At 42.5% G+C, this 19,851-nt stretch overlaps 1 protein-coding gene across 4 annotated transcripts; it reads left to right on the forward strand.

The window, feature by feature from the left end:
• On the forward strand, positions 1-18,208 carry PYM1 (PYM homolog 1, exon junction complex associated factor). Of its 4 annotated transcripts, XM_035002433.1 has the most exons (4): positions 7,880-7,996; positions 8,970-9,060; positions 16,824-16,917; positions 17,314-18,208. In XM_035002433.1, exons 2-4 carry the CDS (start codon positions 9,036-9,038, stop codon positions 17,795-17,797), a joined length of 603 nt encoding a protein of 200 aa, XP_034858324.1. In that variant the 5' UTR covers positions 7,880-7,996; positions 8,970-9,035; the 3' UTR covers positions 17,798-18,208. The 4 variants fall into 4 exon arrangements, 3 of the variants coding, with proteins under 3 accessions (XP_034858323.1, XP_034858324.1, XP_034858325.1); XM_035002432.1 differs by lacking the exons at positions 7,880-7,996; positions 8,970-9,060 and adding an exon at positions 1-466; XR_004678741.1 differs by lacking the exon at positions 8,970-9,060 and having other exon boundaries at positions 7,904-7,996; positions 17,314-17,740.
• Positions 18,209-19,851: the final 1,643 nt, after the last annotated feature.

A 19,851-nucleotide genomic window follows, 5' to 3' on the forward strand; every position in this document is an offset into this window, starting at 1 on the left:
CCCCAGTGCGTTCCCGGAGTTTGCGCGCCCCATGTCCCCAAGCCGCTCTGGGACCTGGGTACAGGCTAGGGATTGAAGATTCTCATTTATCAGCCCCACTTTCCGGGTGCAGGTGGGCCTTGCCCCCTTTTCCCTCGAAGGTCCTGGACGAACGGAGAGGGGCCGTGCCTCGGAACTTCTCTCGGCGCCCAGAGGACTCCTTTACACGGAGCAGGCACCCAATATTGGTATCAGTGGCAGTAATAGAGCCTATGGCTTTTATTTTATTCAAGTCTAGCTGCTGCTTCCTTCCTCCTCCACCTCTGTCCACGAAATGGTGTACTCTCCCTTTAAGACTAAAATGGTGGCTGGCTACGATCAGGACTCCACTTCCGGTGGGGAGGGGGGCGGGACCCCAGCCCGCTCACGCCGGAAGTGGTTTGCGTTTTCAAGATGGCGACTCCCTATGTAACTGACGAGACCGGCGGTGAGTGCGGGAGGCGCGGAGCCGCTTCTCCCCGGGCTCTCGGGGCAGGGGTTCGGACTTGGAAAGGGGTCTGTGCCCCGCCCATCCCGGGGCCCCTCCTTTTGCCCCGCCCTCCGGACCGCCTTCCTCATTCATTCTTTCCTATGGGGTGTCACCTGCGCCCCCTTCTGGTCTCGTGTTTGGGGGTCTCTGCTTCCGGTCACCCAAACCCTGGGGTCCTTCAGTGCAAGTCCCTGCTCCAGGACCTTCACGGGCCCTTAGCTTTTCTCCAGCAGCTGGAGATCCCATATCTCTTTCGGTTTCTCCAGGCTTGGGAGCGCCTGTACTCTCAGTTCCCTCCAATTCCAGCTTTTCCCCCTGTTCCCCTCCCCCATTTTTCAGCTGTACCTGCCTTCTGCCCTACCCCAGCTCCTTTTTAGTTCTCTTTCTTGAAGTTGTGTGGGTTAAAGACCTCTTCATTGCTATATAATGCTTTTTACATTCTCTCCCTCATCTTCATTTTTGGGTCACTGAGGTTCAGAGGTGTGAAGGGAAGAGGAACCTAATATAACTTTCAGCTTGAGTTTTCTTCTTGATGGCATCACCCTTCTGTACCTTCTCTGGTGGTGATGGTGATAAAAGTTGAGGGATCTGAGGTGGAAGAAGGCAAACAGGAGGTGTCTAGTGGCCTCTTAAACCCTCTGACAAGTTCATAGAATCCACTATTACTTCTGGCTAGAGAAGAATTTCTGGCCTGGCTGATTGAGATGCTGAAGTGTCCACTGTGTATGAGGGTTTATGTGTTGAAAACCGAAGTCAGTGTTTTCATTCTGGTTTTGTCCCATCGTAATTTCCTCATCTTTAGAAAAATGTGCATAGGAATATCTACCTAGTGACGATCAAATAAGATTGCATATGTTAAAGCAATTTATAAAATGTACAAGGCGTTACTGTTTTTTGTAGTCTTCACTGCATACGTGCAGTCTTCTGTAGAACTGAGACTGTGTATGGTGTGTTTTAAAATGTGCCCTTTATGCTTCTTGCTTTGCTACTTTGCATGTTCTTTACATCTCAGCCCACCTCTCCTATGGTATCTTATGACAAGCCAAGTCTCTGCTACTTCTCTCCAGCCTCACATTTCAAAGTGGTACACAGAACCTCTCTTCTCCTGTTCTCTACTCAGTGGGTCCTTCATCTACTGGCTTCTTTTAATGTGTGCTTTGAAAATATTACTCACTATCCAGTACACTTTATTTTTAACTATTTTCTTTAAACTGATTTCATGATAATCCAGATACCATGTTTCACCCTACCCTCCCACTAAGAGGTATCTTCAGTGCTCTGTGACTATGTAGAAGAGAAGGAATCACACTGCATTTTTGCTTTCTCTTACTTCTAGATCATTGACCTGCCACTGTCACTCTAATCTTTGTGGAAGGTGTTGCCATGCAATTATAGCATTTTCTCTAAAACCTCAGGGTAATCATTTATTGCCCACAAGGGCCCAGACCTATTGCATCACACTTTTTTCTCCACTGTGTTTCTTGCTTTTATTCTCAGTGTCTCCAGCATCTTTGGAATACTCTGATCTTATAGTTCCTCAGCACAAGACGGTTGATTTTCCTTTGTATTTTTTTTTTTTTAAGTAGGCTCCATGCTCAGTGTGGAGCTTAAATTGCCTTGAACTCATGACCCTGAGATCAAGACCTGAGCTGAGATCAAGAGTCGGCCTCTCAATGAACTGAACCACCCAGGAACCCCTCCTTTGTATTTTTAAAGTAGCTGCATATCAGGGGTGCCTGGGGGGCTCAGTCAGTTGAGCGTCCTACTCTTGGTTTCAGCTCAGGTCATGATCTCATGGTTGTGAGATCCAGCCCGGCATCGGGCTCTGGGCTCAGCGCAGAGTCTGCTTGTCCTTCTCCCTCTGCTCCTCCCCCTGCTTGCTCTCTCTCTGTCTCAAATAAATGAATAAAATCTTAAAAAATAAAGTAGCTGCACATCAGAATCACTACAACCGGGACCTCCTCTGTGACACTGCTTCCCTTTCAGGTGCTCTCCATCACTTTAGCCTCCTTACCAGTTACCTTTTTCACTATTTCACATCCACAGAATCTGCTTTGTGCCCTTCTTAGGTTCTTGACCTTTCCCATTTCATCGCATCTACCAGTACCTTCATGACTACCTTTGATGCTGCTCTGCTAGACCTTGGTGACTAGCCACTTTGATACTATCTTCATTGCTTTTCTTCATTTATTTTGATCTTCTGTACTTAGCAAGCACTTCTGTTATCTTGAATCATACCCATCACCTATTTCCTTGGCTTCTACGTCTAGGCCATAGCACATGGTTAGAGAAAAAGCTCAGAACTAGCACTTTCAGTATAATATAACTTAGTGTTAACTTCTGCCAAGATCCCGGCTTCTCTCCAATTCTTTTTTCTTTGCTTATATTCTATCATGGCTATTTCCCCCAACTTTTTCCAGCATTCTGTGACCCTCCCTTTTAATTCTCTCTCTTGTGGCAGATGGCTTCACTTTTTTTTCCCACTTTCTATTTCATTGAAAAGTCAAGGCCTATCATTTTTGTCCCTTTTCTGTTCACAGCCTGATTTCTTGAATAACAGGCCTACACATACTGTTTTCATTTCGTTACTGCTTATTTGTCCCGTAATTCTTTAGTTTTGTTTCCAGCGCCAGCCTCTTCTTAGTTGCTAATTCCCTTTTCTAGTTGATTGGTGGATAACTTTCATTCTTGAATATATTGTCACACCTTAAATTCAATCTGCCCAAAATCAATATATTTTTTTTCCTTCCTTATTTCTGTTAATGGCACCCTTGTCCTAGCCAAACCAAGATCAACCTTTTTTTTTCTTTTAAAGATTTTATTTATTTGACAGAGAGAGACACAGTGAGAGAGGGAACACAAGCAGGGGCAGTGGGAGAGGGAGAAGCAGACCTCCTGCCGAGCAGGGAGCCCGATGTGGGGCTCCATCCCAGGACTCTGGGATCATGACCTGAGCTGAAGGCAGACGCTTAACGACTGAGCCACCCAGGCGCCCCCAAGATCAACTTTTTGCACCATGTCTCTTTTTAATTTTAAATAGACTTTATTTTTTAGAACAGTATTAGATTTATAGAAAACTTGAGAAAATGATAACAGTCAATTCCCATATACGTTACACTCAGTTTCTCCTATTAACATCTTACATTAGTATGATACAGTTATTACAATTAACGAACGGATATTGATACATTTTTTTTAAAAGATTTTATTTATTTATTTGTCAGCAAAAGAGAGAGAGCCCAAGCAAGGGGAGCGGCAGGCAGAGAGAGAAGCAGGCTTCCCGCTGAGCAAGGAGCCCGATGTGGGGCTCAATCCCAGAACCCTGGGATCATGACCTGAGCCAAAGGCAGCTGCTTAACCAACTTAGCCACCCAGGGACCCCTGATACATTATTATTAACTATAGTCCATACATTATGCAGATTTCCTTAGCTTTTACCTAACTTTCTTTTCTATCCCAGGTTCCCATCCCAGATACCACATTACTTTTAGTTCTCATGTCTCCTTAAGCTCCTATTGGCCATTGACGGTTTCTCAGACTTTCCTTGTTTTTGATGACCTTGACAGTTTTGAGGAGTACTAGTCAAGTATTTTATAGGATGCCTCTCTTTTGGAATTTGTCTGATGTTTTTCTCATAATTAGACTGGGGTTGTGTTTTAGGGGTACAACCTCAGAGGAAAAGTGACATTTTCATCATATCAAGGGACCTATCATAATAATTTTTTTACAGTTGATTCTTACCCTGATCACCTGGCTGAAGTATTGTTTGTAAGGTTTCTCCGCTGTAAAGTTACCCTTTTGATCCTTCTCTTTTCCATACTGTACTCTAAAGTCTCTATTCACAGCTGGTACTTAAAGAGTGGGAAGTTACACTTCCTTCCTTAAGGATGGAGTATTTACATACGTTTATTTGGAATTTTTCTGCAGATTTGTCTCTTTTCCATTTATTCAATCATTTATTTATAGCAATATGGACTTTGGGTTATAATCCTATACTATTTATTTTATTGGTCAAATGTTCCAGCTTTGGACATTGGGAGCTCTTTTAGTTGGCCCTGTGTCCCTTTGACATACCCCCAACAGTGTAGGTTTTTGTTTTTGTTTTTTTAGCTCTTCCTTACTTTCTGGCACTAGAAGATGCTCCAGGTTCGTCTTTTTGTTTCCTGTCTCAGTCCTAGAATCAGCCATTCTCCAAGGAGCCCCTGTTTCTTTTACTTGAGAATGGTATCAAGAAACCAAGATCAGAGCACTAGGTATTTTTGTTGTATTTGTTGCATCATCTTTTATTCCTCTCATTCCCCATCCCCTGCCATACACCAGTGGTCAGAATGTCATTTTTCTATTCCTACTGCCATTATCCTTATCCCATCTTCAGTATTTGTCAGCTAGATGGCCTTGGGAATTTTAAACCTTGGGAATCTAAGCTTTAGTTTTCTCATCAATGAAATTGGAATAATAACTCCTACAACATAGGATTATTTGAGAATTAAAATTTAAATGAAAGAATGTACATTTCTGATACATAGAAAGTGCCCAGCGAATGGTTCTGTAATTATTACTGTTATGTAATGATATGGATCAGAAGAGATTATATATGCAAAGTATCAAGCATAGTACTTGATTCATTCTGCATGCCTGATAAAATTCCATTTTCCTTTATCCTGAAAATACTGCTGTGACCTCCTAAATAGTTGTCCTATCTCCATTCTCTCTCTCTGTTCCAGTTCATATGACACACTGTTGCCAGATTACTGTTTCTTAAGTACAGATTTACGTATGTAATTTTTGTTCAATATAAGTCATTCACCCAGAGTCTACTGTTTAATTTGGCACATATCCTTCTGATCTTTATTTTTTCTGTGCATTTTAAAACATTTTTGAATTAGATGGTATATACAATTATATTTTGCCTTTTCATTTAACCTTATGCCATAAATATTTTTCCTTACTCTTTGTAAACGTTTTAAAAAATACTGGCAGTGTTTTATTTTATTTTTATTTTTATTTTTTTTTAGATTTTATTTATTTGACAGCACAAGTAGGCAGAGTGGCAGGCAGAGGGAGAGGGAGAAGCAGGCTCTCCACTGAGCAGAGAGCTGGACGTGGGGCTCGATCCCAGGACCCCAGGATCATGACCTGAGCCGAAGGCAGCCACTTAACTGACTGAGCCACCCAGGCGCCCCTGGCAGAGTGTTTTATTGTTTGGGCACGCACCCTCTCTTATGTTTCTTCTGTTACGGAAGTTCTATTTTATTTATTTATTTAAAAGATTTTATTTATTTGTCAGAGAGAGAACACGAGCAGGCGGAGCGGCAGGCAGAGGGAGAGGGAGAAGCAGGCTCCGCGCTGAGCAGGGAGCCCAATGTGGGACTCAATCCCAGGACCCTGGGACCATGACCTGAGCCAAAGGTAGACGCCACCCAAGCATCCCTGTTATTGAACTTTTAGATTGTTTCCAGGATTTTTGTTAGAAGAACTCTATGAATATTTTTTTTAAAGATTTTTATTTATTCATTTGACAGAGAGAGAGAATGAGAGAGGGAACACAAGTAGGGGGAGCAGGAGAGGGAGAAGCAGGCTTCCCGCTGAGCAGGGAGCCCGATGCGGGGCTTGATCCCAGGACCCTGACCTGAGCCGAAGGCAGCTGCTTAACTGACTGAGCCACCCAGGCACCCCGTCTATGAATATTTTTGTGCATAAATTTTTGCCTGCATTTAGGGTTATTTCCTTAGGATTGAGTTCCCAGAAGTACAATTACTGGGTTAGAGGCTACAAGCATTTATTGACTTATTAATTATAAAGTTAATTCATGTTGATTGTAGGAACCTTGGAAAATGTTTTTGTAAGCAGTAAAAAATATAAGTCACACGCATATTTGATATTCTAGAACCCAAAGGTAACTATAGTTATACTTCCTTTTGGTTTTCTTTCTGTACACATATGTAGCATATCTATATTTTACATAATTGGGATCATACCAAATGGCTATATTTCCCAAAATATGATCCTTGGAATGCTTAGTAGTCCCACGAGGTGTGCTACAAAATAAGTAAAAACAAGATAAATAACATAAATAAGGTTCCTGTGGTCAAATAAATTTGGGAAGACTGTAAATCACATTCCTATTGTGGATATTCACATGAATAAGAACACATTAAGTCCTGCTGATAAAAACAAAATTGTTTTTCTGTGTTTAACCCAGAATTGCCCAAACTATTTAACAATTTTGGGGGGTAACCTTTGTTAATATCTTATGGAAGTAGTGTTTTATATAACAAAAGCTTTGGAAAATGCTGGGAAATGATAGGGCTGCCTTTATTGTCCTGCTATGTTAGCCAAATTGCTTTCTAAAGGGTTTTACCACCAACAATATATGACTATGCTGGTTTAACCACGTCTTTGACCGCACTGGTATTCTCATCTTCAAAAATTCTACTACTCTGACAGATGGAAATTGTATTTTATTGTTTTATATTTATATTTTCTTTGATTATTAGGTTGAACTTTTTTGTATCTTTTTCATTTATAACACTATATGCAATGGTAGTGTAAAATGCACAACTTTTGGAATAAACCCACAGCCTGGGTTTGAATTCTGCAGCTTATTGACTAACTTTGGGCAAGCTATTAAATTTCTCATCATCTCTCTTTTTGGAATTGATTGTGAAATTTACGTATGTAAATTCGCTTTTAGATACTCTTTAATATGAGCACAAACCACTTTTCGGTATAGTATCACCACATACTAGGTCTCTGCTTGTAACTCCCAGTGAAACTGGGCTATGTGGTATAAGACAGGCAGAATACCATTGTGCCGTTGTGATCTTGGACACATCTTTAACCTCTTGAAGACTCTTAATCTCAGCTGTAGATGATAATATCTACCCATTGTCTAGATTCAATAAAGCAATATATATAAAGTTCCTGATGCACTGTAGCCACTTATTAATAAATGCTCTTTTCTAACTGTTCTTAACATACTGTGAGTTTTCCACTGCTATGATTTTGCTTGTTGTTACTCCTCTTAGAAGGCCCTTTCCCTTCTTTTCTCTGCCTGCAGGAATATCAGCCACTGATTTGTTATTGTTGTTATTACTGCTACCTAGCATTTAAGGTCAGGTCCCTGAGATTCTCCTGATTTTCTGTCACCTTCCCCCATCAAATAGGGTGTGATTATTTATTCTCTTGAAATCTAGTACCAGTATGTATCAGTGTCTCTTAAGATACCAAAGACATTTATATTTTTGTTTTATTCCTTGCCTAATTTGTCCACCCTCTTCCTTAGGCAATAAATTGCTTGATTTTTTTTTTAAGATTTTATTTATTTATTTGACAGAGAGAGCACAAGCAGGGGGAGCAGCAGAGGGAGAGGGAGAAGCAGGCTCCCCGCTGAACAGAGAGCCGGACTCTGGGATCATGACCTGACCCGAAGGCAGCCACTTAACCGACTGAGCCACCCAGATGCCCAGATGCCCAGATTGCTTTAAAGTAGGGACCATTTTACTCCCTCTTGGTAATCCCTATAGCACTTAGTAGGGTACTTTTCTCATAGGAAGCTTTTTTTTTTTTTAATTATTTATTTATTTGAGAGAGAGCAAGAGAGAGATCATGAGCAGGGGGAGGAATAGAGGGAGAGGCAGACTCCCCGCTGAGCAGGGAGGCAGATGCGGGACTCGATCCCCCTGGGATCATGACCTGAGCCGAAGGCAGATGCTTAATGACTGAGCCACCCAGGCGCCCCTCATAGGAAGCTTTCAATAAGTGTTTATTACATTTAATTTATTTGTAGTCTGGTTTCTGACTACTCTGCTTTTCTGAAGCTGTATTCTTGGAGATAACTAGAAATTTCCAAATTGCCAAAATCAGTAATCTTTTTCTACTCCATTTTCCTTTTAATCTCTGTGCATTATCCAATACCCTTAATCAGCTACCCTTAAAACTCTTTTGGTCTCCATGGCATAACACCGTCCTAGTTCTTCTCTCCTAGAATTGTTTTCTGTTACTGCTGACACCTTTTCTTTCTTGAGGAAGATGATCATGACCATTTTTCCAGGGTCATGTCTCCATATTGGATCTTCTCTTTCTATATTTTCTCCAAGTATTAGAAATCACATCTTGGTGTTATAATTCTTGGCCCTGAGATCATCCCAGGCTCAGATTTGTCACACAGATCTCCTTTCTTACTTGAAACAGGTCACAGGGATTCAACACACCTTTAACAGTCACTTCCACCTAACCCCTTAGAGTTCTCCCAGGCCTTGCTTGCTTCACTATGTCCCTGCCACCCCGAAAACAAGGCCCTTTTACAGTTTAAGGCAACAGATTAAGGATTACAAAACAGCAGATGTGGGAAAATAGCTAAATTTACCAAGTTCTTACAGTAGCAGTCTCTAATCTGTAGTTTCTTTCTCAAGGGGGTTACTGACAATCCTGATATCCTGCCCTTGGTTTTTATTTCTAGGGGTAGGAATCTCCAAACCACTCCCTTCATTTTGACTTTACCTTTGGATACCATGAAGGCCAGAGGATGGAACCAAGAGAACATAAAATAGGTGCTCCTTTGTGATAATGGGCTATTTGCATCTCAGGGCTTCCAGTTAGGATGGCCATTCAAGAAGCTTCTGCCCGTCTTTAATCATGTTCCATCTTTACTAGTCTTAAGCCTTGAAGTATAATCTTTGTGCAGTTATCTTATTTATGTTTCTAGCATTGTCCTTTTCTCCTTAATTTCATGTAAAACACTCCCTGTCTAGAATTGAATTAGTTATTTTCACAAAGTTGTCATCTTCTCTGGACTTTCTTTATGGTGGTGGTGGTGGTGTTTGTTTTAATTCCAGTATAATTAACATACAGGGTTGTATTAGCTTCAGGTATTGGATTTTCTTTGTGTCAGTGATTTTTATCCTACAAATTTTGCACATTCACGAGTGATACTGTAATTAGTTTGTGTTCTTTTTTGTTTCCTTTCTTCCTCACTAGAATGCGTGATACAAAAAGGCAATACCCTTGCTTGCTTTATTCATTGTTGTATCCCTAGCTCCTGTTACAGTGCCTGGCGCAACACCCAGTGCTCAATAAACATTTAAAATCCATGTGTGAATAAATATTATTACCATATGCCCAATTTACCCACAGTTATGTTGTGAAAAATAAGAGAATACATGTGAAAAGCACCAGATTAAACCCATTACAGCACTGTTTCAATTATCTCGTCTATTTCAAATCTTGGCAGTCTTCAGGTCCTGTTGACTTCTTCATAATGAATTTCTCTTTCATTTTCCTTTCAGTACCCATAGAGACTATTTAAATCAGTTTTTCTCTATGGTGGTTGTTATTTTCATTTGTTCTACTTTTAGTTTCTATTATACATTTTGAGGTTAATCCTCAAGCACTGCTTTGAGCAGATCCTCTGTACTCTGGTTTTGCCCTTCAGTGTTCTCCCACAGTCTGAAGCTTAAGTACAAACTCAAGAGGAGATTGGATACCTTTCATATCCTGACTAATTTACTTCTAGTCTCTTTTCCCATTACATGTGCTTTTTGCCCTAAATATACTAGGTTTTTGTTCTCTAATATGATGCTTTAATTAATTAATTAAATAATTAATTAATTAATGTATATATTTTTATGGGAGGGGAGAGGGTCAGAAGGAGAAGCAGTCTCCCTGCTGAGCCGGGAGCCCGATGTGGGACTCGATCGCAGGATTCTGGGATCATGACCTGAGCTGAAGGCAGTCGCTTAACCAACTGAGCCAGCCAGGCACCCTACTTATTTATTTAAAAGAAAACATTTTTTTAAAAGATTTTATTTTTAAGTAATCTTTATACCTAATGTTGGGCTTGAATTTGCAATCCCGAGATCAGGAATCCCATGTTCTACCAACTGAGCCAGGCAGGTGACCCTCTTTATTTATTATTGAGTTAATTACAGCCTTCTATAGGCCAGGCCCTTTGCCTCAGAGATCAAAGACAAAGTCTCTGCTCTCAAGGAAGTACACAATTATGTTAAACATTAGAGCATGATAAAGGCCAGAACAGGTGCTGTGCACAAAGGGCTACTTTTAACCTGGCTTGGGGTGGGAAGGTCAGGGAAGACCTCACTGAGGAGTTTATACTTGAACTTGACCTTTAAAGACCAATAGGAATTAACTAAGCTAAGAATCAAGGAAAGTCTATTCCAGGCCAAAGGAAGCAAAAGCAAAAAGGCATAGAGAATAGAGACACAGGTCTGGTAAGATTTGTGAATATTCAGTGGCTGGAGCAGAGTGTGAGTGACTAAGTGCTGAGAGACTGGAGACTAGCAAGGCCTTTTGTGTGTAGTCCCGTCCTCCATGTAAATACCCTGAGGGCAATAGGAATCCAGAAGGAATTTTAAGCAGGGTCCTTACTAGTCTGATTGGTCCTTTTGTGTTGTCCCGTATGCCTGAAATACTTCCCTTTTTTGTCTTTTCTCGTAACTACACTCCCCCCCCCCACCTCCACCTGTCTAAATCCTGCTCATCTTCCAAAGATCACAACAGGTCTGTTTGTCCTCCACAAAATCTTTATAAATCACCAGGTCAAAAGTAATTTCACTCTCCGTTGTGTGCCCCTTCTCCAAACGATTTAGGTTTGAAACCTAAAATGAGATTTTTTTTTTTTTAAAGATTTTATTTTTGGGGCGCCTGGCTGGCTCAGTTGGTTAAATGCCTGCCTTCAGCTCAGGTCATGGTCTCGGGGTCCTGGGATGAAGATGCACACCTCCCTCCGCCCCATGGGGCACCCTGCTTAGCAGGGAGTCTGCTGCTCCCTCTCCCTCTGCCCCTCCCCCACCCCCTGCTCAGGCGTGCTCTTTCTCTCTCAAATAAATAAAATCTTAAAAAAAAACCAACCAAATGAATATAAAGTTAAAAAAAGATTTTAAGTAATTTCCACACCCAACATGGGATTTGAACTCACAACTCTTGAGATCAGGAGTTGTATGCTCCACTGACTAAGTTAGCCAGGTGCCCTTAAAATGAGATATTTTTAAAACGCACAATATAACAACATTAGTGGGCATTCTTAAAAAGAAAGATTATGGGACGCCTGGGTGGCTCAGTCGGTTAAGCGTCTGCCTTCGGATCAGGTCATGATCCCATGGTCCTAGGACTCGCATCTGGTTCCTTGCTCAGTGGGGAGTCTACATCTCTGCCTGCCTCTCTCTGACAAATAAATAAACAAAATCTTAAAAAAAAAAAGATTATTTATAATCATCACCTGACACCTTTTCATATTGCACATTCTTTTCTAAACTTAAAAATATGCAAAACATTTAATAATTGAAATCCTGGTATATTTATATAGTTTTATTATGTTTCACATTATGTCACATTATGTGATTTAAAATTTTATTATCATTCCTTGAAATTATATCATGTCTCTTTGAAGTTTATTTTTAAGTAATCTGTACACCCAACATGGAACTTGAACTTGCCACCCCGAGATCAAGAGTCACACACTCTTCTGACTGAGCCAGCCAGGTGCTGGATGTATTTTTAGTGGATGTGTTCTACACTGTTCCTATATATCTGGACTTGAAGTTTGTTTTTAATTTTTAGCTCTTTATAGATAATGCCATAATTTTCCCATGATTATCTCTCCCTTCTCTTTTTTTCTTTTTTTAGAATTAATCTCTGCAGCACTCATTTTATTTTTAAAAAGATTTTATTTATTTGTCTCAGAGAGAGAGAGGGAGAGAGCACAAGCAGGGGGAGGGGCAGGCAGAGGGAGAAGCAGGCTCCCCGCTGAGCAAGGAGCCTGCCATGGGACTCGATCCCAGGACCCTGGGATCATGACCGGAGCTGAAGGCAGATGCCTGACTGAGACAACCAGGCGTCCCATCCCTTTCTTGTTTTTGTTTTTATTTTTTTCTGTTGGAAGTATTTCCTTATGCTAAATTCTCAAGGTTGGAATTACTAAAAGTGTTGAATTATTTTTTACTTCAGCCCCTTACCCCTCCCACATCAGTGACTTCCCAGGTGTTGTTGATTCTTTGATAATGGATCTGGCATGGGTCTCGTCCTTTTCCCTTCTCACCAGTTCAGCCAGTTCTGTGTCTCATGCCGGGGTCATTGCACCCTTTTTTCCCCTGATTTCCTGAGTCTCTAGTGTTTTCCCTTGCCAATTCACCTTTTCATCCTGCCAGATTAATTGCCCTAAAACACTGCTTTGGATAAAAGAGTCATTCATTGGACAAATATTTATTAAATGCATACCATGTGCCAGATATTAAACTCCTTAGCTGGCATTTAAAGGTCTGAATGTCCACCCCCCTCATCTGCTTTACACCAGCCCTCTGATTCAGCCACCATCTCCTGAACATGCCATCTCTGTTCCCATGGGTGACATTTTGTTTCAGGATGAGCTTCTATTTCGAATCCATTCTGCCTCCTTGTTTACTTACATGAGTTTGACTCTTTAAAGCCCAGCTCCAGTCAGTCCTCCCTCTATGAAGCGTCACCTTTTTCATTCTTCAGTTTATACTCTTGTCTTTAAACTGTTGCATTTAAGCAAGTGTTACCCTCAGTGCCTCTCTTTCATTCACCAGGTAAACTTCAAATTTCTCAATGTTGTGTTGAAGGCTTTCCAAGATCTGGCCCCATTTTTTTATTATTCCCTAACACGAACTGTCTGATTCACCCAGACTCCTCTTTTTGTTCTCTCAATACTCCACGCCCCTTCCCACATCCATGCCTTTCTTTGCTTGCTTGTTCTTTGTCCAGTCTCTTCTACCTGTCAGATCTTACCCATTTTCTTTAACAATTTTTTTTAGTTTTAATTTATTAATGATACTTGCATTTTGAATAAAAAGCCAATTCATAGAACAATATATAATCCATATGGAAGGACTTAGACTTGACTTTTTTTTTTTAAAGATTTTATTTAATCATCTGACAGAGAGAGCACAAGCAGGGAGAACAGCAAGGAGAGGGAGAGGGAGAAACAGACTCCCTGCTGAACAGAGAGCCTGACATGGGGCTCTGGCTCGATCCCAGGCCCCTGGGATCATGACCTGAGCTGGAGGCAGATGCTTAACCGACTGAGCCACCCAGGCGCCTCTAGACTTGATTTTTTACTTTTCTTTTACAAATCTGTCTTTCTTTTTACAAAAGTAATACTTAAAGAAAAAAAAAAGTAATACATGGGATGCCAGGCTGGTTCAGTTGATGGAGCCTGTGACTTCTTCTCAGGGTTGAGTTCAAGCCCCACGTTGGGTGTGGAGCCTACTTAAAAAAACAAAACAACACATAATACAAGATAATATAGGTATATATAAGATTTTTAAAAACATATTAATGGTATAAAGATATCTATGAGGGCAGAAAGTATATATGTTAATGGTTAATGGTTTCTATTACCTCTTCTTCCAGGTTGCCCCTCTTAAGATAACCAGCATTAAAGGCTTGGTACCTTGGTATGTGTCCTTCCACACCTTTCTCCTTGCCCCACTGCATAGACCGTATGAACTGTTAAGTGCTGCTCCTTGCCCCAACGAGACTGGGAGCATACCTTACAGCAGCAGTTCTCAAAATGTTGTCCAGGACCCTTGGAGGTTCCCTAAGACCCTTTCAGGAGGTCTGCAAGGATAACTATTTTTATTATATACTAAGATGTTGATTGCCTTGTTTTGCTGGGTTGACATTTGCTCTGAGGGTGTAAAAGCAAAGGCGGACGGAACTGCTGGCCCCTTAGCACTAATCAAGGTAGTTACACCAGCTCCCACTCATTGTGCTCTTCACTGCCACATGCTTGCAGTAAATAATGCCAGTTTCACTTAATATCCTTGATTAGGGGTGCCTGGGTGGCTCAGTTGGTTAAGTGTCTGCCTTCGGCTTGGATCGTGGGTCCTGGGATTGAGCCCCACGTCGGTCTCCCTGCTTATCGGGAGCCTGCTTCTCCCTCTCCTCCCCGCTTGTGCTCTCTCTCTCTATATCTCTGTCACCTAAATAAAATCTAAAAAAAAAAAAAAAAGAATATCCTTGATTAAACACTAAGATTTACTAATTTTATTAAACCCTGGCCCTTGAATACACATCTTTTTACTTTTTTCCAGCTTTATTGAAATATAATTGATATATAACATTGTATAGATTTAAGATGTGCAATGTGACGATTTGATACATGTATAGTTTGTGAAATGTTTACCACAATAAGGTTAATTAACACATCCTTCACATAATTACCATTTTGTTGTTGTTAAAGTCTACTCTCATAGCAACTTTCAAGTATACAATACAGTTCTGTTAATGATGGTTACCGTGCTGTACCTTAGATTCCCCAGAACTTACTCATTTTATAACTGAAAGTTACTCATCTTTTTAATATTCTCTGTGGACTAACTGGGAAGTGAGGATGAAACACTCGGCTGCATACTGAAGTAAGGTGGGGTCTTAAGGAAAAGCACTGGCACAGTTGTCCACCAGTTGCAAGCTAAACAGGCTTCCTTTTCACGGAACACCATTTTTATGTACAAGAACTGCTGACAAACTCATAATTGAGAACTGGGTATCTGATAGACATTTTCCTGAAAATGAGGGAAGTGAGCCTGTCATTTCAAGGAAAACAACTGACAGTATTTGTTGCCAGTGGTAAAATTCAAGAAAATTAGAATTCTGGAAAACTTGTATTTGCCACTGTGAGCTTGACAGTTTGCCAGTAAATACTTTTCTGGTGAGATTAACAGGTATGTTTGTTTTTTTAAAGATTTATTTATTTATTTTTGAGAGAGAGAGTGAGAGAGAGCGAGCATGAGCAGGAGGAGCAGAGGGAGAGAGAATCTCAAGCTGACTCCAAGCTGAGCTTTGAGCCTGATGCAGGGGCTTGATCTCTTAACCCCCAGACCACCACCCGAGCTGATACCAAGACTCAGATGCTTAGGGCGCCTGGGTGGCTCAGTTGGTTGAGTGATTGTCTTCGGCTCGGGTCATGATCCTGGAGTCCCAGGATCGAGTCCCACATCGGGCTTCCTGCTCAGCAGGGAGTCTGCTTCTCCCTCTGGCCCTCCCCCCTCTCATGCTCTCTCTCTCAAATAAATAAATAAATAAAATCTTTTTAAAAAAAAAGAGTCAGATGCTTAATTGACTACCACCCAGGCAGCCTGTTTTTTTTTTTTAAGGTTTATTTATTTTGGGGGGGGTCAGAAGGAGAGAATCTCAAGCAGACTCCCTGCTGAGCATGGAACCTGACGCATGGCTCCATCCCACGACCCTGAGATCATGACCTGAGCCAAAACCAAGAGTTGGACACTTAACCAACTGAGCCACGCAAGGCTGCTGGTTTTTTTTTTTTTAATATTGCATAGTAAAATGGATAATATTACAAAACAAGAGCGAAAGGGGGATCCTGAAAGAAAAAACTTTGAGGATTACTACTCTACACATTGTCCTGCCACTTGCTTTTTCACTTAGTATATCATGAGCACCATTCAAGCCAGAGTCAGTGCATTAATATCTTGACATTCTTTTTCATAACAGCATGGTGTTCCATCATGTGGATGATCCACATGTATTCGGGTACTCGGATATTGATGGCCATCTAAGTTGCTTTCAGTTTTTCCTGTTTTAAGTAATGCAGCAACAAACATCCTTTACATATATCCTGTGTACTGGTGCTTTTATATTCGTAGGATGGATCCTTAAAAGTTGACCTGTTTTTCATGACCTATCTTAATAGAACTTCCCCTCTCTACTCCAGTCCTTTCTCCTTCCTACAGTTCTTGTTTTTGCCCCCTTTTGGCCTCTTATTCAGTTACTGCCTTTTGATGCCCCCATGCTATTGTCTTGTGTTGTTTTTTTTTAAACTCTTCCTCTTTGCCTGTCCTATCTTGCCAGCTAGAGATTAAAAGTAGAAAATAGTATAAAAATAGAAACTCCTGGGGGCCTGGGTGGCTCAGCTGGTTAAGCGTGCAACTCTTGGTTTCGGCTCAGGTCATGATCTCAGGGTCGTGAGACCAAGCCCACACCGGGCTCTGCACTCAGCAGGGAGTCTGCTTGAAGATTCTCTCCCTCTGTCCCTCCCCCGGTGCGCACGCGTGCTCTCTTTCTCTAATAAATAAATAAATAAAATCCTTAAAAAAAAAAAAAGAAACTCCTGAGGGTGGGGGTGGTGTTTGGGCACTCAGTGAATAAATGACAAGAGAGGGATTGAAGGTTGATGAGAGAAAAGGATGCCTTCATGGTTGCATCTAGTGGCTGGATGGATGCTAAGGAAAGCTGTGTGCATTCATGCATTGTTTCAAATTGGAAACTATTTGAAAATTAGGAAGAGTAACTATGTAACTTAATTCTCTCATTGCAGGCAAATACATCGCCTCAACACAACGACCTGACGGGACCTGGCGCAAGCAACGGAGGGTGAAAGAAGGCTATGTGCCCCAGGAGGAAGTCCCAGTGTGCGTGATTAGGCGTGAGAAGGGGGTACTTAATGGGGTCCCTACAGAAAAGAAGACTCTCCTGATCCCAAGACCCTAGGAAATGGAAGGAGGGAGCAACTCTCTGAAAAAGAAGAGGAGAGGGGCTGAGATTCAGGGATGCGGGAGGGGGGTTACAAATGCCTAGTCCTGTTCCTATGGCTTCTGTTCTGCAGAACCTCCAAATAGCATTCAGAGACCAGGAACTTTGAGACCTAGAGACCTTCCCATAGCCTGCAGAACAGGGGCAAATTGCAGAGGGACCACAGGAGAGGAAAGAAGCAAGAAAGTGAAAAGGCTGAAGTGATTTGGAAGGTTAAGAAAAGGGTTCCAAAAGGCAGTGATTCTTTGAGACCTGTTGACCTCTCTTCCCTGCAGGTATGAGAACAAGTATGTGAAGTTTTTCAAGAGTAAGCCAGAACTGCCCCCGGGTCTGAGCCCTGAGGCCACTGCTCCTGTCACCCCGTCCAGGCCTGAAGGGGGCGAACCAGGCCTCTCCAAGGCGGCCAAACGCAACCTGAAGCGGAAGGAGAAGCGGCGGCAGCAGCAGGAGAAGGGGGAGGCGGAGGCCTTGAGCCGGACTCTCGATAAGGTGTCTTTGGGAGAGACTGCCCAGCTCGCCAGTGCTCCGCAGGGCTCCCGGGCAGCCCCTGCAGCTGCCTCTGAGCAGCCTGACTCAGCCGTCACCACCGAGAAGGCCAAGAAGATCAAGAGCCTCAAGAAGAAGCTTCGGCAGGTGGAAGAGCTGCAGCGGCGGATCCAGGCTGGGGCAATCAGCCAGCCCAGCAAAGAGCAGCTGGAGAAGCTAGCGAGGAGGAGGGCACTACAGGAGGAGCTCGAGGACTTGGAGCTGGGCCTGTGAGGCCTTGGGGGAGGGGGGTATGGACTGCAGAACAAACCAGGGGGCGCTCTGGGGTCCTGGGGAATGTGGGCAGCCTCGGTCCGGAGGGGGTACCCCCGTACTGACTCCCACCTCTCCTGGCCCAACTCCGTCCTCCAGAGCCGAGCCTCGCTGTCATTCCTTCCCTCTTCTTCCCGACTCCGATTTTTTGGACTTTTCTCCCTCCCATTCCCAGTGTTGAAAATCTCAGTGACTACCCCAGGTACCTTTGCTGCTGATTGGGTGTCTTGTTGAAAAGAAGATTGGGTGGGTGGGAATCTCTTGCAGAACTGAGGTCGAGGGTAGGGGGAGTACACCCAAGTCTTGGAGTCTCGGTTCCTGTTCACAGTGTTTATGGGTTATTTCTCCCTCCATCCCTCACCTTTTTTTTTTTTTTTTTTTTTAAAGAACAGAATAAACTCAAGTAGACAACATGTCTGGCTTTGTCCCTCTCTTTTCAGCTTCTAGGCTTCTAGCAGTTGTTTTAGTTCCTTCAGTTTGGTACAGGAAGACAAGTGTTGGGAGTAATATTACTTTTATTTTATTTTATTTTATTTTTTTAAGATTTTATTTATTTGACAGAGAGAGAGAGAGAGAACACAAGTAGGGAGAGTGGCAGGCAGAGGGAGAGGGAGAAGCAGGCTCTCCGCCGAGCAGGGAGCCAGACGCAGGGCTCGATCCCAAGACCCCAGGATCATGACCTGAGCCAAAGGCAGCCGCTTAACCAACTGAGCCACCCAGGTGCCCCTTTATTTTAAAGATTTTGTTTATTTGAGAGAATGAGACACAGAGAGAGCACAAGCATGAGCAGGGAGAGGAGCAGAGGGAGAGGGAGAAGCAGACACCTGGCTGAGCAAGAAGCCCAACATGGGGCTGGATCCCAGGACTCCAGGATCGTGATCTGAGCCAAAGGTAGATGCTTAACCAACTGAGCCACCCAGGCGCCCCTACTTCTTTTAATTTTTTAAAAAATTGTGAGTGTATGACTCAATTAGCAACACTGGTTTCTATACATGTTTGCTCAGACTTAAGTGAATAGTAATTAGGTTATAATAAAATGAAACTTAGAACAACTTAGAACATTAATTTCACATGTTAATTTACATGTGTCTTATTCTCATGCTGCATAGCAATGGGGCCTTTGTACCTCCCTTACTGGTTCTTTCTGAAGCTCTTTTGAGATTTTACCATCTCAGATGCCACCCCAAGATGGCATTGTGGGACAAACTAATACAAGTAGAGGCATTTACTGGGGCGCCTGGGTGGTTCAGATGGTTGGGCGTCTGCCTTCAGCTCAGGTCATGACCCCAGGGTCCTGGGATCGAGCCCCGCATCGCATCGGGCTCCCTGCTCAGCAGGAGGCCTGCTTCTCCCCCTCCCACTCCACCTGCCTGTGTTCCCTCTCTCGCTGTGTATTTCTCTGTCAAATGAATAAATAAAATCTTTGTTTTTTAAAAAAAGAGGCATTTACGCCAAAAAGAGCTGTCACTTAATTTTTGCATATGCGATTCACCCCCCCCCAACTTATCACAAGCTTTCTTTCTATCCAGCTGCTAGTGTAGAGACCAATGGTCCCCTGGAATGAACTGTCTTAGTTGTTCCAAGTTCTTAGCCTGACTCATAAGGTCCCACACAATCTGGCCTCATTTTTTGCCATTCCTCAACTCTGGCCAAACCGCTCCAACTATACTGACTACTTTTTCATTGAATGAGCCATATTCTCTCTGACCTTCAGTCATTTGCCCTTACGGGTCCCTCTGCCTATAATACTCTTCCTTAGTCTTTGGATCTCAATGTCATCCTCTCTAGGAAGACTTCCATTACACTCAAATATTAATTTAGGTGCCTCTCTAAACTTGCTTCCTTACTTAGGTTTGTAATGACATTTATTACATCACGTTGTTATGCTTGTTTACTTGTTAGCCCTCTTCCTCCTCATTAGATCATTGCACTCCAGGGCGCCTGGGTGGCTGAGATGGTTAAGTGTCTGCCTTTGGCTCAGGTAATGATCTCCAGGTCCTGGGATCGAGCCCCAT

The sequence above is a fragment of the Mirounga leonina genome, unplaced genomic scaffold (genome assembly GCF_011800145.1).
Source record: "Mirounga leonina isolate KUSES-001 unplaced genomic scaffold, KU_Mleo_1.0 Mir_126, whole genome shotgun sequence".
Classification (NCBI taxonomy): domain Eukaryota; kingdom Metazoa; phylum Chordata; class Mammalia; order Carnivora; family Phocidae; genus Mirounga; species Mirounga leonina.

Excerpts from the sequence above, each read along its gene's own strand:
- PYM1 (XM_035002432.1), top strand. The coding sequence starts at position 433 with ATGGCGACTCCCTATGTAACTGACGAGACCGGCG. Across the intron at positions 467-16,823 it reads TGTAACTGACGAGACCGGCG|GCAAATACATCGCCTCAACA; the intron begins GTGAGTGCGGGA and ends CTCTCATTGCAG. Across the intron at positions 16,918-17,313 it reads CCCCAGGAGGAAGTCCCAGT|GTATGAGAACAAGTATGTGA; the intron begins GTGCGTGATTAG and ends TCTTCCCTGCAG.